This window comes from Eutrigla gurnardus (assembly GCF_963514095.1).
Source record: "Eutrigla gurnardus genome assembly, chromosome: 21".
NCBI classification, from domain to species: Eukaryota; Metazoa; Chordata; class Actinopteri; order Perciformes; family Triglidae; genus Eutrigla; species Eutrigla gurnardus.
In genome coordinates, this window is record NC_139932.1 from 12,198,732 (window position 1) to 12,214,931 (window position 16,200).

The 16,200-nt window shown below is 41.7% G+C and overlaps 1 protein-coding gene across 4 annotated transcripts in view; it reads right to left on the reverse strand.

Annotated features, from left to right (window-relative positions):
• The window catches only part of ptpn12 (protein tyrosine phosphatase non-receptor type 12), a 37,241-nt gene that overhangs the window by 6,143 nt on the left and 14,898 nt on the right, over positions 1–16,200 (reverse strand). For all 4 annotated transcript variants that reach the window (XM_084038646.1, XM_084038648.1, XM_084038645.1 and 1 more), the window contains 12 exons: positions 15,535–15,611; positions 15,236–15,331; positions 14,728–14,766; positions 14,263–14,334; positions 14,048–14,107; positions 13,653–13,795; positions 12,661–12,727; positions 12,436–12,513; positions 11,515–11,613; positions 8,854–8,939; positions 4,483–4,657; positions 3,219–4,176 (listed from right to left, as the gene is read on the reverse strand). In XM_084038646.1, coding sequence (XP_083894772.1) covers positions 3,219–4,176; positions 4,483–4,657; positions 8,854–8,939; positions 11,515–11,613; positions 12,436–12,513; positions 12,661–12,727; positions 13,653–13,795; positions 14,048–14,107; positions 14,263–14,334; positions 14,728–14,766; positions 15,236–15,331; positions 15,535–15,611 — 1,950 coding nt within the window. The remainder of the gene's footprint in view (positions 1–3,218; positions 4,177–4,482; positions 4,658–8,853; positions 8,940–11,514; positions 11,614–12,435; positions 12,514–12,660; positions 12,728–13,652; positions 13,796–14,047; positions 14,108–14,262; positions 14,335–14,727; positions 14,767–15,235; positions 15,332–15,534; positions 15,612–16,200) is intronic.

The window sequence follows — 16,200 nt, forward strand, 5'->3', positions numbered from 1 at the left end:
CAAGTGTTCCCTTCATTTCTTCTCTATAAAAAAAACGTCAAAAATCTGTTTAGTCACTTTGTATCGACTGAAATTTGACTGTATTTTGTCATTATTGACTATATACTTCGATCATTAAGTGGATCTGCCAATGCATGGTACCAATTGGAATAGTTATTAAATGCCACTAAAAAATATTGTCATGAGTAAAGCATGAAAAAGAAAAAAATGTTTATGTTCATTTAACATTTAACGCTATTTATCTGTTGCATTCTCGTTCTTATTATTATTCTTCAGTAAATCACACACATGCCTCAAAACTAAATTATGTTTATTCTTTCTTTCTACGGCAATTTTGCACCGTTTTCAACAGTAACAACTTCAATTAATTTAAGTTACAAATTACCTTTTAAATGAAAATGATTTTATATATTAAGTTACTGGCATGGCCGATTGAGTTGCAACTACTGACGTGCTCCACAGTCATCATGATTGTATTTCATTCCATTCTCTGGATTTTATCCTCTTCAAATTGAGCATTATTTTTACAATAGCCATCGCTGAGGGAAATCTTGTATTTCTATGATGCCTTTAGTAAACTAACCATGGGTCATAACCATCACGATTAGCTCCGTTGCAGCATCTCAGGAGAAGAAAGCAATTCAAGGGGACACGTAATCAGGGAAAAATTATTGGGTTTGAGTTCCAGCTGTTTCAGTACAAAATGAGTATATCTGCCACTGGTCTGGGTTTACAATGACAATTCCAGTATGTCTGACCAACACAGCACTGATAACAGAATCTTTAAGGGGCCTGACAATAATGACTTTCCTATAATGCACGGTCCAGTTAAAAATAAATACGGCTATTTTTAATTCAAGCACAATATCCAAGAAATCGTTTCATATTAATGACCTTAATATTGACCAAGAGTTTGTCTGTCTCTTTCTTAATGAGACCTGGTCGGTCTCTAAGGGAAAACTGGCTCCTTAATCATATTTTCTCCAGTTCATCTGGAGGGGAAAGGAAGCAGGACAGCTAAAATTAACTCTTTGAAGGGTTCTTTGCTTTTGAGTATAATGTAGTTATTACAAAATGTCAGCCTCATTTGTTGGCAGGGACAATATACTGACTCTAAAATGTTGAATCATCTGATCTACAGTCACTTCGATTCACGCAGGGATGGTTATACCTTAACGGTTGATTTAAGTAAACAGGAAGTACATGCATCTGTCAATTTGTTAGGTGCCAGTTATTCCAGCTCTGCACCATTTTCAGGAAAACAAACACAAGTGGTTGTATAGCAGATTAATATAGCTATAAGTGATGAGAGCAAGAGCCAAATTATATTGTTGTTCCTGATTAAACTAAGTGCAGTTAACAATGCAATTACAAAATCCAGCTTCAGAGACAAAGACACATGTTGTTTAGAGTCAGTGCTTCCATCACATGGGGAGTTTAACTGCTAATTTTCAGCTAAAAATTATTATTTCATTTTTTATCTCGTAGTTTTGTATATTTGTATTTACCTCACATTTAGCATGCATTGGTTTCCCACATTTTTTTAACAGTTTATATTTATTCTGTCCAATGACGGCTAAAATGTTTTGAGTTGCACTAACCTACATAAAATGTGCAATATAAATAAAGTAGCAAAACAAGCAGCCACCAGTTTCCTCTGGACAAAAAGCAGTTGTTAGAATCTTGCAACCAAACAAACAGCAGCCATCAGCGTTTCATGACCGAGTCCAAAGCGCTACCGCAGCCCAAATAAATCATGTGCCACAAAGCCAAGCAGACCAAAACGCAAACCAGTCCACTCCAAGACCGTGAGACAAAATACTTCTGCATTTATTTTAAATATTGGAAATAGCTCACAAGTGCATGATGCCAGACATTTTTTTTTACGATAACATTTGAATTTAATCTGATTATCTAACAGGAACATGTTATTTTTGTGTCTTTTCCATCTTTAAAGTTTGTCTTGTGGCTGATTTAGAATAAATAAGGAACAATAACAATGCCATGTCACTTGTAATGTAACCTTCAACACAGCACTTTATGTCTGGTTCCTGAAATCATGCCGGACATGCCGAAATAAAAGAGTACTATATCTTTCATTTCCGACAGACTATTTATTCAAACATAAACAATTTGTTAAAAAAGCTATTTTACAGCTAGCAAATGGATTTACATCATGCCTTCACGTAAATCCAAATATTTAAAAAAATGCAGTCCGTCTTATTTCATCAAGCTTTGAACCCATTCGAGATCGAAACCGCTCCAAGACAAAGTCCACTTCAACCATTCCGTGTCAGCTCCAATCACAGCAAGAATCAGAGTTGAAAATCTGGAGGATTTTGAACTCAACAAGAAGAAGCAATCTCAGCCTTTTACAACCCCACTTCTCATAGTCGGCATCATGACGGCGAGGCCATACCGATGCACAGAACGCATGACACTGCAGTGTTCAACCCGACGTGCACAGTGTGTTTATGAGTCTCATGCAGTGTTGATCCTTCACCATCCGACATGCACACAAACGCACAACCGCACTGAGACAAAAACACACAGAAACACGACTTCTTCTCTCCCGCTTGAAAATCCACTCGCTCAGGCAAACACACACACAAGCTGAAAGAGAGAGCGGAGAGCTGTTTTGACAGATGTTTGCCTGTTAACATTTGCAGCATTCCTCGCAAACCAACCAATTAGTCATACAGCCATGCTTGAAATGAGGCTCGCTGGAACCATCTCACTCCGTTTCTCCATCGCTCCCTCACTCGTTGCTCGTCATTCCTTTCTTCCTCGTCTCATTTCCTCCATCTTGGCCGAGCGTTACAGAAGTGTGTGCGTTGACAGATACAACTTATCATTTGCACGTGGTCTGTCTGAGACCTCTGTGTCTTTACTGACCCAGAAAATGACTCTACCGTGTGGGTTCTCTGAGTGTATGTTTGTGTGGATAATAAAGACAGGTCGCTTTAGCGCTTTACCTGAGTTTTAGTAAGTAGAACTTAATGAGACTCCTCAGAACTGAGCCCAAATGGCCTTCAGTGTTTGTGAATTAATCACTGTTTCACGAACCATCAAAGTGTTGTCTAATTCGGATTTATTCAGTTAATCCAGAAGCCTATTTATCTGCCTTCCTTTAGAGTTGTGAATTGATTCTGTCAGGAAAGCAGTCAGTGAGTTAAAGCAATTAGACCGACTCATTGAATAAAAGCGGATCGACGTACTTGCTGTGGTTGCAGAGGGTAACGGAGAGTTCTGCCCCGCGATCGACATGGGCAACACCTTCCGGACCGGCTGCTGGTCTCCGTGTTGAGGGGACGTGGTTACCATGGCCGTTGCCGTGGATACATTAGTATGATAAACCTCCTTTTCTCCGGACAGCTCTCCATCCCTCTCCTCTTCCGAGTTATCGGAGTGCAGGGGGTTGGTGAAACTCAGGGCAGTCCTAACGGGAGTGGAGGAGGAGGAGGAAGAGGAGGAGGAGAGGTGGGAAGAGGAGGACGAGGATGGAGCCACGCGGTCTGAGGACGAAGACGAGGATGAGGTTTTGGAGAACTGTTTTTCAGGGCTGTTGCAGGCCTGAGCCCACGCCGCATGGCCAGCCTTCAACTCCCCTCTGTCCCCTCCCTGCGTCTCCCCCTTCTCACTCTTCACAGGGAGGTGGTTTGGTCTGGCTAGGACGCCTCCGTCTGTATGAGTCTCCCCACAACCACCTGCTCCTCCCTCCGTGCCCGAGTCCTCTGACAGCGAGGAGCTAGACGTCAGCAGGGACTGGCCAGAACGGGCTTTGAAGGCGTGGCTTCTTTGGAGCACTGCTGCGCTATTGGATGAACTGCTACCGATTCCACCTGTTACCCCCATGGAGGAGGAAGTGTCAAAACTACGAGGTCCTTCCTGCAGTGGCACCTTTTTAATCTCAATGCTCAGCTTCCTCTCGATCCGAGGAGCACCAGAACATTCAACAGCTGGGGAGAGGGGCGAGGAGGGAGTCTGAGTCTGGCTTTGGCCCGATTCTGATTTTGTCGATGTCGATTTGTTGTTATAGTTGTCATTGAGATCTAGATGTGAGACCTGAGTCTGCTCTTTCTGACTTAGTAAATCTGGGTCTTTCTGCTCTGAGGGACTGGTCTGCTTGTTGGGACCGGGTTCGGACTGGTTCTGCTGCTGGTCCGCATCTTTATTCTGAAAGGAATAGGAAATTAAAATAAACATCTTCTGCAAATGCATCATCGCCTAGAAAACAACAGAGGGTTTTCTTTGTGTCGGGGCACATCTGAAAGTAAGTAATTCCCCTTTTTCAAGCAAAAATTGTAAAATTTGTGAAGATTTGTTTTTATTCTTTGTCATATGTGACAGTAAAATGAATATCTGTAGGATCTACCATCAAAAACACAACAGAGTGCTGTGCTGTGAAATACACATTAAACTCGGATGGATTCAAAAACTACAATTCTGCAAATCTGTACGTCTCTGTATAAGAAGACTGACCTGAGAGGTAGCCAGGACGTGTATCACAGGCTTGGGATGGTAGCGGTCATTGTCCTGCCGTACGTTGGTGACGGTGGGGAAGGCTGAAGGGGGAGACGGGGTCAGAATTGGGGGTACAGGGTGAGGCTCCGGGGGCTGGAGTATCTCCTCCTTCACATCACCTTCTGCCTGGGAACTAAACAGAGAGGGAGAGAGATCCTTCACTTGTACGCTAACACACTTTTATTATGCTAAAATGCAATTGGCTTGAATGTTAAAATACTTTATTTGCTTGAGAAAGAAATAATAAAGAAAGAAAAACGTTTAAAGGCAATTAATGAAAAATGTCATCATACTGGCCAGACATTCGGACATCCACGCTTTAATTTATTTTCTATTAAAAAATGCTGAAACTTAAGATGATGAAATGTATTTGAGACATTGTATGAATGAAACCAAAAGAGTTTCTGATCATGTTGTGAAGTTTAGTTTCCTACCACTAGGTGGCAGAATAATTTAAAAAAAGTAGCAACATGCTAAACCTGAGACAAATTACATGTTTTCAGATGTTACTCTATGTTTCGCTGTTGACATTAAACAAACTGGAAACAGATTCACGGCTACAGAGTTTATCCCTCTGAATGAATGCATTGTATTTTGTGTGTTATGGTTTCTAGAAAGAGTGGAAGACAAAGGATATAAAAGCATCATCTTCTGCTTTTATTATATTCTTTTGGGTACAGCAACCTATTTAAGTCACTGTTGGTCCAAAGCAAAAAGGTAATGTTTAGTTAGCTCTTCTACTGGCTAGTTCAGTATAGTATGTGCAGTAGGAGTATGTATTTAACTTAAAAAAATCCCCCACATGCACAGTACTGTCTAATGCGCTTAGAAACTACTTATCAACACACCTATGGATAAACCAGTGTGGGTGTGTGAATCGTGCACAGGATACTGAGGCTGTGATCAAGCTAACCACACAGCGATGGAAAGTTTAACATTAAGATACAGAATATACATGCACATATGCATTTAAACATATACACAGAGGGAAAGGAAAAACAGTGAAAGGATGTGGTGGTGGTGTGCTAAATCAAGAGTGCATGACTGAAGCGAGCGTAATACTGTGCATGATGCTCTATGTGTGTGTGTGTGTGTGTGAATAAAAGACACAGATACAAAGTCAGACACACAGAAAAGTTGCAAGCTAGAGGGACAGGAGACTTTCTATTCTTGAGCAATTTTGGAGTTGCAGTCACAGTAAAGGACTTCCTCATAAAGCCAGTCGGAGCTGCCATTGGCTGCGATCTGCGATGACAGAGGCTGCGATCTGCCATGTGTATTTGTTTATTCGTGGAGGGCAAGCAATGATTTACACCGAATCATTCCGAAGGGGTTAGATCTAATTGCTAAATACAGAAACGCAAGACTAATAACTTTTGTTACAATCTCAGTGGGGAGGTCTGAGGTCATGACAGCAGGAGTCAGAGCTCCACAACTTAAGAGCTTCTAGCTCAAGTTGTATCTTATGGGTCTCTTATCGGTAATATCTGGCCTCAAGCTTAAAGGAATTCCCTTTAATGAAAAAATAAATTACTCTGGAGATTTTCTTCCTCTTCCTTCCGCAAAAGACACATTTAAAAATAACAGCTGATTCCCACTGGTGCTGCTTGTTTCCATGGGGATATGAATCATTTAGAGTATATTCGGGCCCTGCGTCCCTCGAAGATGAGAAAAGATTCAATTAAAACCGTTGCTAAAGGAAAAGCTAAGCTGTTATATGAGCAAACACGACTAAGTCACAGAAAAGCAAATAAGTATTATCAAAGAGTATAAAGTGCATCACACATCTGTTAGCTGCAGCACAAGGACATCTATGAAAAATGCAAGGATGCACTCAAATATAGCATCAATTGAAGTTGTAGTCTCTAGCATTCCTCTGGAGTATATAAACATGTAATAAATGGACTTTAACAACACACTATGATGCAGTTTTAAGTAGATAACTTATTGAAGCATTTGTAAACAACACCTTTTAAGTGGAGGCTGGTGTATACACAGGAAACGACTGACAACATTCATTAAACACAGTTGTCTTAATATAAATTCTGTCTTCACAGAAGCTGGTGACACAGTCAGGAACCATCCTCGGTCACACTAACACTATGCACACGTGTACGCAAATAACCAAAACTCACACACATGTATGCATTGCACACAGATGTGAGCCTTCACGAGAACTCGAAATATATGCACCACCCACACTCACATAAACTCACACACACACACACACACACACACACACATAAACTCTCACACACACACACACACACACACACACACACACACACACACACACACACACACACACACACACACACACACACACACACACACACACACACACACACACACACACACACACACACACACACACACACACACACACGTGCTACGTCCTCCACACGCACTCCAGAGGGAAGAAACTGTATTTTTAATTAGAGCGTTGGTTCGCTGAGGTGATAAAGCTTAAAGAGACTCTTCCTGGTTTCAGGTCGTGCCGAGGATAGATTCACACAGACATCCAAGAAAAGCAGCGAACCTCGCACTTGAACTACACTTCTTCTTCTCATTTAGTAATTTATGACGCACAAACCATAGTTTCCTTAATAATCTCACATGGATAGGTGAAGGGGTTGAAGGGTAGCAGTCTCTCAGGGATGCGATAGAACTTTAAATCTAATTTAAATCCTATACACATACATTACATCCATCAAATACTGTCGAAAACCAGCATAGTCTTCGATACTTCGCCACAGACACATATTGGTCTGAAAGTTCGGAGGATATGACTCTTCAGGGCGTGGTTGTGAATATGTGTGTATGGGTGTAAAAGTCGTGACTCAGTATCTGAGACCATCATGCCAGCCTCATTGGAGAGCCAGCAGTACGTTTCCTTCTCCAACTCACACACACAAACACACACTCACACTGCTGAAGTGACCCAGGGCGAGTGCGGCCAGCAGAATGTGGACTATGTTGGTAAAAATAGCTCTTACCATCACTAAAATACTCCCAGGCTTAAACCTGGCCTGGACATTATTCCTTTAGAGCCGAGAGAGAAAGTCACATACTGAGATTTAGGATTCTTTCAGGAGAGAGACTCTTGGCAGGATCTCCCGAGTTCAAATTTGTATGTTTTACTTAGAGCAGGAAAGAACCTTCTCAGTAAACAGATCGCTTGCAGCTAAATCCCAAAATTAGAACCCTTGAAAAAATGTTTGCTTTCCCATGGAAGCGTCTGGTACAGAATACAAATCAAGCACAGCAAGAGCAACCATCATTTTAGTGCAGTGAGGGAACACAACAAAGGTCATGTCGGCTGCCATGAATGATTAATCTGCTATCATGAAGGTTTGGAATTAGGGAGAGTGAAATGTTGTCAAAGTAGACATTTTTAGAAAACGCTTCTAGCAACAGGTAATTAAGTGAAACAGTCTCCTGGCAACAAGACGTCTCCCTTGACATTAAAGCAACAGTGCTGGGGCAACTCATTAAGGATCTATCGAGCTTGATAGAAAACCTGTAAAGTGTATGTGTTACTGCATTAACCGCCTTCTGTGAATAAATCATAAAAAGAAGGAAAAAGGGGGGACTGAAGATGAACTGGCTGAGAAAAAGTGGAGCGCAAACCCTGCTGGGCACGTGCAACACAGAGAAGAAGGGAAGAGGATAAGAAAGGAATTAGGAGGGTAATAAACATGCTAAAAGAAAGAGTTATAGAGGAAACCAAAGGGGCATCTACACACACATGACAGATACCGCCCAGATGCCTGCAAGTGCTAAGAAAGGGTGTGTTTGATCTCGAAGAGGGGGGTTGATGAAAGCAGATACAGCAGTTCTAATTCAACTAGCCGAGGGTTGTGGCACATGCAACACCACGGAGGGTTGCAGAGCATTGTTAAGAGTTGCAAAATGATCTCTAAATGCGGCTCCTCCTCGGGCTACGGCGTTTGTTCACGGCCGAGCAGAAGTTAACTTCGGTAAAGTGGTGCGTATCTGTGGGTGTGTGTCAGAAAGCTCTGGTGAAAACAACGCCTGCTGCTTCTGTTGGGTCAGTTTAATATGTTTTCATTGTGCGCTCCGCACAAACTGTTGTGCTGTGATTGTTTTTTTTGTTTTTTCTGGTGGTTGTTGTTGTTGTTGCCTTCCTCCTACGACACATGACTCCCACTGTGCTCCGTGACGGGCCACTTCACACCTACTGCTCACTTCTGTGTGTGTGTGTTCATTCATCTGTGTGGAGGATGAGTGTGGGTTATTTTATTCTTCGACTACATCCATTCTGCAAGTTTAAACCGCTTCGACAATCCAAACATACACGTTTCTTACCTGCGTATGCGGGGAGGTTTTGGAGGAGGCGTGTCCCATCGCTCGTCGTCCGACTGCTGGCCTGCTTTGTCTGGACTGCTTTCATTCTGGACAATTCACACACAGAAACAAAAATAAGAGCGGAGCCGCCATACCGCTCGACTCAGCCACTACATAAAATTAAATTGCAGTATAGAAACGCCAAAGATGTGTTGGGAGAAGTTTAGAAACAGTATCTCCATTACATAATTTGTCCTCCAATGAGCAGCTTATGTTTGAACTGTATAACGTCCCACCCAGTGCATGTTTATTGGTCACAATTCTTTAATTGTGTTTAATTTAATAAAAAAAAAATGTATTTATGCAATAATGAATTATAATGATATCATGTTATCAGCTTTGGCTTCACTGCTCAGCGTTTTCTGAAGTAATTAGCGTATAAAACAATCTGAGTGTACCAAATAAAAGAGTTTGAGATGTTTCTGGAATGTTGCTACAAAGTTGCTACAAATTTGCTTCACTGAAGAAGCTCTCCTCCTCCTGACTAATCTTCTCTCTCTTCCTCTCCGGTTCCTCCTCCTCTCTTCGCCCGGTGACTCACTCATTTGACTCTCTCTCCCCTCTGATAATGAGAAGACGACGGGACCACTTCATCACAAACCCGAGACAGAGAGGGCAAAAGAGGCCACTTCCGCTCTTCGTGTACGTGTGAGCACTTACATCTTCTCAGGAACTAACTCAGAGAAAAGACGGAGGCATGACTGCATCTCATTTGGCTGCGTGTCCATGTGTGTAGTGGAGAATCAATCTGGGAGGATTACGTCCTACGAACAATGACGCCTGCGTGCGAGCAGAAAAACGCGTGTGGGATGTGTGCATGTGGAGGCTTATTGTTCCTACTGCCATTGAGAGCACCTATGTGGGTGTTTTAGTCCCTAACAATGGCTGACTGGACATGAGTCAATGTGTGTATGAACTGAGTCAGTACAAACACACTGATAATGTTCTTTGTAAGATAATGACAAGGTTATAATGAGTAGCAACACTCGTACGGGAGTTGCTGTCTTCCTCCGTTTACACACGCCTTCTTTTAAATGATTAATTGTTCAAACTTTAAGTAGTAAAAGTGTAGTACAGTAAAGTTAGAAAGTGTGTAAACATGGTTGCGTGCGTCCCGGTCAACGTCCCCTTGCAAGGATCTCCCTTTCCCAACGGATGCTTGTCTATTCTCAGACTCAAGAGTGCATTCTGGGAGAGGGGTGATGTCATCAGAGCTTCCGAAGCAGGAAGTCGACTCATGGGTTGTTGCCAATGCGCTCTCTCTGTGTCCTCTGTATTTAGGCGTGTCAATCTGACACACACACCGTCTCGTCGATGCTTCTGTCCTCTGGCTTTCTGGCTTTTATTTTCCCACATATACACATAATCGTGTTGGGGAGCAGCGGCGCTATTAGTTTAACTACATTTTCCAGTAGCAGTGTGACTGGGTGTGTTACTGTTTCTGGAGAGAGAGACTCCTTTGTCTTTATTTCACACTTGCTTTGGCAATGTAAATATACGTTTCCAATGCCAATCAAGCCCCTTTGAATTTAAATTACTTTTTCCACTAAGTAGCAGGGGAACACAACCAAATTCTACAACATTCAATGCTTAATGTGAAATCACTTCAAAGTGCTTTCAATACAAGTGTAATGTTTCTGTAACTTAAACTTCTTCCAATGAAGAGTAACTGGAGTCTTCATCCACACGTTTTTTTTTTTTTTAATGTTTCTATGGCAACAATATCTTCTTGACATGATATCACCACTATAACCACAGTTGTATGATAAACTAGCATTGCCCCTTTGGTTTTTCTTATCTATTTGGGCTACTATCTATTTGTTTGACACTGTTTTATTCACCATGAGCACCAACTGGAGGATGCTTGCTTTATACTTTGTATGGATGAGCTTTTCGCTGAAAAATCTGACAACCGTAACATTAAAGCAAGGAGGAAGATCCACCAAAGAGAGACAAAATACACACTCAATGGAAAATGGGCTTTTTCGTTCTTTGTTATGATGGTGTCTTTCTGACAGGATAGAAAGCCACTGCAAAAACTGTTTTTTGACAGTGACCTCACCAGCCCTTTTAACTAGAAATGCTTAAAAAAAACCACGACATGGACATAGTCCCTTAAAGTCAAGACTGAGGCCGAATCTATTGCCCCATCTTTGATTTTATGAATGAATTACTTCATCATATGAGTAAACTTTTGGTTTGGTCGTACTTCTAGTGCAATGGAGGGTGGAACGGGGGCAAATAAGGACACTTCATGTATGGGGGGTGAGCAATGAAGGATAGTGTGAAGTAAATTAGAAAGAGGGCAGTGGTGACTGACAGTGCAAAGCTTTTTTTTCCAGCTCTTTGTAATGGGTCTAACAGAAAACAGCCCTCTGAGAGTTCCCTGCAGAGGAGCGATCCATCTTTTCTCACAAACTCTTCTGTTTCTGTGTAAAGAGCAAAGTTTTCTGAAGGCCTCTCTTCTATTCCTCCTAGCCTCTCCCTCCCCTGTGACTAATTATTTGTGTTTTCATCCCGCTCCAAGTGTGTTACTCAGCGACATCCTGTCTTTCTTTAACATCAGACAGCATGCACAATATCTGTGTTGTCTGTGTGTGTGTGTGTGTGTGTGTGTCATACCATGCCATCGTGTATCTGCGTGTTGGTGGGGCTCTCCAGTAGCAGCAGTTGTTTCTCAAAGAGCTGGGCGATCGCTCTATGAACTAACTCGTATTGCTCCTACAGAGATGGAGACAAAGAAACAAAGAATGAAAGGAGATGGAGAAACAAAGACATAATGAGATAAACGGAGAAGAGAAGAAAACAAAACAAAGGGCTCAAGCAAATCAATATTAAAGCAAAAAATGTTCTTGTGTCTGAACTCAAAAACATCCATTTACAAAGCTATGGAATACAACCTGTGTGGAAACAATGGGACGGCCTTCTCTGATGCACGCTGCTTTAATCTCATTACTTTCCCAGTAAGGCAGTGAGTGTATTGCACCGCATTTTCAGAAATTACATTACAGTTACCGGCTTCCAGCAGGCTCCATCAAGGCCATTCCATCATTTATCTAACGGGGCTTATTTTCCCTCTCAATGTCAGGACGTGCGTGGGAGGGGACATCATAAAGAAGGTACAAAATGGCGCAGGACTCTGGATTTGTTAAGTCGAGATGCTCATTATTTTGAATGTATGCTGCTTAAAGATACAAATATGATTGGAAAATGTAAATTGTAAGTTATGTCACTCCAAGTAAGTTACTGAAATGCTATTAATGCAGTATACGCATTGTACTTATAGGTCTATTTAATATGGCGATTAGTTTGACAACTTGACAAATATCACATGATCACATGTTGACCTCAGCTACCAGGTTCCTTGTGGGAAGACATGGGAAATCTGGCTGTAGCAACACGTTTGATTAGAAATCAAATCATTAATTTGCATTTTCATTAATCATTAATTTGCACTTTTGTATATAACTCAATTTTGCATCAAATTCAGAGGCATAATTCACATGCAAACCATGTGTGTAGAAGAAAAAAACACTAACAAACCTTAGTCTGTACAGCAGAGTGTCGTTGCGTCCTCATCTCTTGGATCAACCGAAAAACATTAAAATCTTCTGGTATTTTCTTGAAAGAAAAAAAAAAACACAGCGCAGCAAAAGGGTTAATTCTCCTTGAATCTCAATGTAACCTTCAGTGTGTGGAAAGTGTGTGTGTGTGTGTTTTTGTGCAGGTATGTTTTAGGTATGTGTAGGAGTGTGCATGTTCACATACCCCGGCTTTAAGGAGGTTCCACGTGTAGTCGATAGCACAAATAGCACCCGTCCTCCCACAGCCGGCACTGTACAGTCACAGTCATACGGATTAGATTAGAAGAGGAACACGCGAGAGCAAAGACACAGAAACACGCTCTTCTCATCACGAGCATGAATCCACTAACAACACACTCCTTACAAATATCAGCCCTGGATTTCTGATTCTTCACGCTACAAAAACAGAGTAATTACACTCAACCACATGTATCCCATCGCCCAGACAGGATGGAGACAGGAGCTAAAGATTATGTGGCATCATGTCCGACACATAAAATCATAAAATTTGATCCCATGCTGTCAGAGAGCTGCTCTAACAAGCACCGTTTCTCCACACACATGCAGCACGGTGCACATCAGCCCACACGAGGCATCTTTACAGACAGGGAGACGCAGCTTTAAGTCCTGCTGTGTAACAGAAGGAACCAGGAAATGTCCTCAGGCTGCTCATTATAGCTGATTACACACATGTGTAACCCATGCATGTGTGCAGCAGAGTTGTGTTGAATACTTCACCGCCGAGTTGTTTATTGTTGGAAAAGGTGCAGCGATCTTTGAGACTGCTTTCTCATGAACGTATCATTGCTTCGACACATAAAATCTCAGCCTATCGCAATCTTATCTAACCACTATAGCTGTGATAACATTACCAACAACATTAGTCATGAGAAACATCAAAATGCTGTACATAAAATCGAACATTTGCCAGCAGTAGATATGTATTTGTATGCTGCTGCAACATTTCTCTGCAGTGTTGAACTTAATTTCCAATGCCAGCCACCTGTTTTGCATTCTCGCGGAAGAAAAACCCGCTGGCAATCCTATGAATCAATTCAATGATTGTGTGCAATGCTGTGTCTATTTTATGACAGAAATCAGTCTTTGTTACAGCACGTGTCTACACAGGTGGATTTGTGTTGGTGTCTCTGCAGGGTGTGTATGTACTGTACCAACCTGCAGTGCACACATATAGGGACATCGTCATTCTCTTGGTATTCTCTCATCAGTCCAATCATATCCAGTATGGAGTCAAACGATGAGGGGACGTCGTGATCCGGCCAGTTCATATAATGGAACTGTGTTATCCTCCGAGTTTCCTGCAGGGAGCCATACAGAGGAATAGTGTATTTAAAGAGGAGAAAGTCAGTATGGGGGCGATATTTTCATATGTAAGGAATTGAACAGAGATGTACACGTCTCATTAATATTTAAAAAATACCACTTTCGATATTGCAATATTGATTTTTTGACAGTGAGAACAGGCAGTGGCAAAATAAACAAACAAGAAAGTTTTATGAAAAGATTTTCATAAATAAAATACATTGTAAAGAAGAAGTGATAGAACTTACATTCTCATTCTCCACCTTCAAAGTCCTGATAAAGTAGTCTGTTCTGGCCTGTTCCGACTCCTAGAACACAGAGACATGGAGAACATTTACAAAATCCTTGACTACAACCGTCATTATGACAAAATGTGAGAAATGCAGGAGTCCAGAACAAGAGACCCCCCCTCTCCACACACATACACACACACAGCTGTGATATTACAGATTCGTCTACTCACACAGGAGATTCTGAAAGGGCCAAAACTCATGGGCTCCTCCCCGAGTAGCGGGAAATACCGCTCACACTTTTTCTAACCAGAGAAGAAACAAGGAGTTAGCTTCAGCTGAGAACAACACAGCTTCCTGTGGGCGCGGGCGCGGGCGCACGCACACACACACACACACACACACACACACACACACACACACACACACACACACACACACACACACACACACACACACACACACACACACACACACACACACACACACACACACTTACTTTCTGGCTTGAAATAAACTCCTAATGTGACATGTGGAACTTTGAAATGTACACACAACACACTATCAACTAGGCTAAACAACCCTGTATATTTGCACAATCAAGGAAGAAATAACTCTACTAATGCATACTTAACTGCATGCACTGTTATGAACACACAAACAAACAAACATGAAGGGATTAAATATCACAGCCTTACCCTTCCCATCTCAAACTCTCGACAAGCCATCACAATAACCTACAGGGAGACAAACAGGAAGGATTACCATCAATATTTACACCCAATCCCTCACAGATAAATAATACATTTACCAGTATATTCATTCCTATACCTTTCTATATTTTTCATCTCTACAGTAGCAGTGCAGACCCTGAGATCTTTTTTTGATCACACATCTATATCACACATATCTCTCTCTGATCCTACAGGAGTAATTATCACAGCTGCAACCTCAAGCCTTTCAGAGTGCTAGTTAAACCTAATCCCAGCTCCCTCCCTTTTCCGTCCATCTGGTTCAAGCATAAGCACTCCGCCATCTGCCTGACAGCCTTATTAAATATTTATTTCAATTACTTTAATTATCACACCCATTTTCGCACTAAACTTAACAGCTTTGTGTTCCTAGTCGGTGAAATATTCACGTTGACGCTGGGAGATTCTGCCGTCTCTCTTGCGTTTCTGCCACCATCCAACGAGCCATACTCACAGCTATATTGTACTCCCAGTTCATCCTCCAGAAGTCGATGACAGTGTTCTGCAGTGGGCCCTGAGTTGCAATATAGGCCTCTGGGCCATCCATGCCCTGCAAGGAGTGACGGGGAGAAAGCAAGAACACAAATCCACACCGTTCATTAAATCTCATTCTGTAAAGGCACTTTATCTCCACACTGTGACTCATATAGCACTTTATACCACTTAAATTTCCCAATTTCCCAAGCTGTGTAATCAAAATGTCAAAGACTAAAGCAAAGGAATTCCGCAGCATTTTTTTTCTTCTTTTTTTACCTTGATGAAGTTAGCATTGACGTAATCTGTGTCCTGATTGGTTGTTTTTAACGTCAGCTTCACCCTAGTGTGATCAACTAGGGAGGGGATAAAAAAAGAGAGAGAGACGCCTTTACTTTGATGCACTTTGAAATATGTTCTGATGAAATAAGACAGGAGAAAGAGAACAGAGTGAATGGAAAGACAGAAAATGGACAGAATGGGATAAAGTGAGAGACAAAGAGAGGACAGGTGAGGACACACAGCAACATCCTCATTCCTAAGTATGTGTACACATCTGTTACGGATGATACAGTTTTTTTCCTTTTGTTTTATCGGCAGCTTATTCACTGTAAGCCTTAATGAATGGACCGACGGATGAGGAAAAGGATAACGGTATGATAAAAGTAGGACAGATGTTGGGTCATGGAAGCTTCCTCTATAGAGTGCAGCGAGAACCATTACATGACCTAGTACAACATACAGTATGTCTGTATCTGTTGATGAATGAATGGGGACAAATTCCTACAAACCGGACGTTTCAGTGAGTTTATGTTTATGAGTCTGTCGCGACCCATTTTTTTTTGTATTTAACCAGATAGTCTAAAGAAATGTCTAAAATTGAATAGTGGTGGGCGATAAATTATGTTGACTGTTTGACGTTGCTGGTGTTTGACATCTTTATTT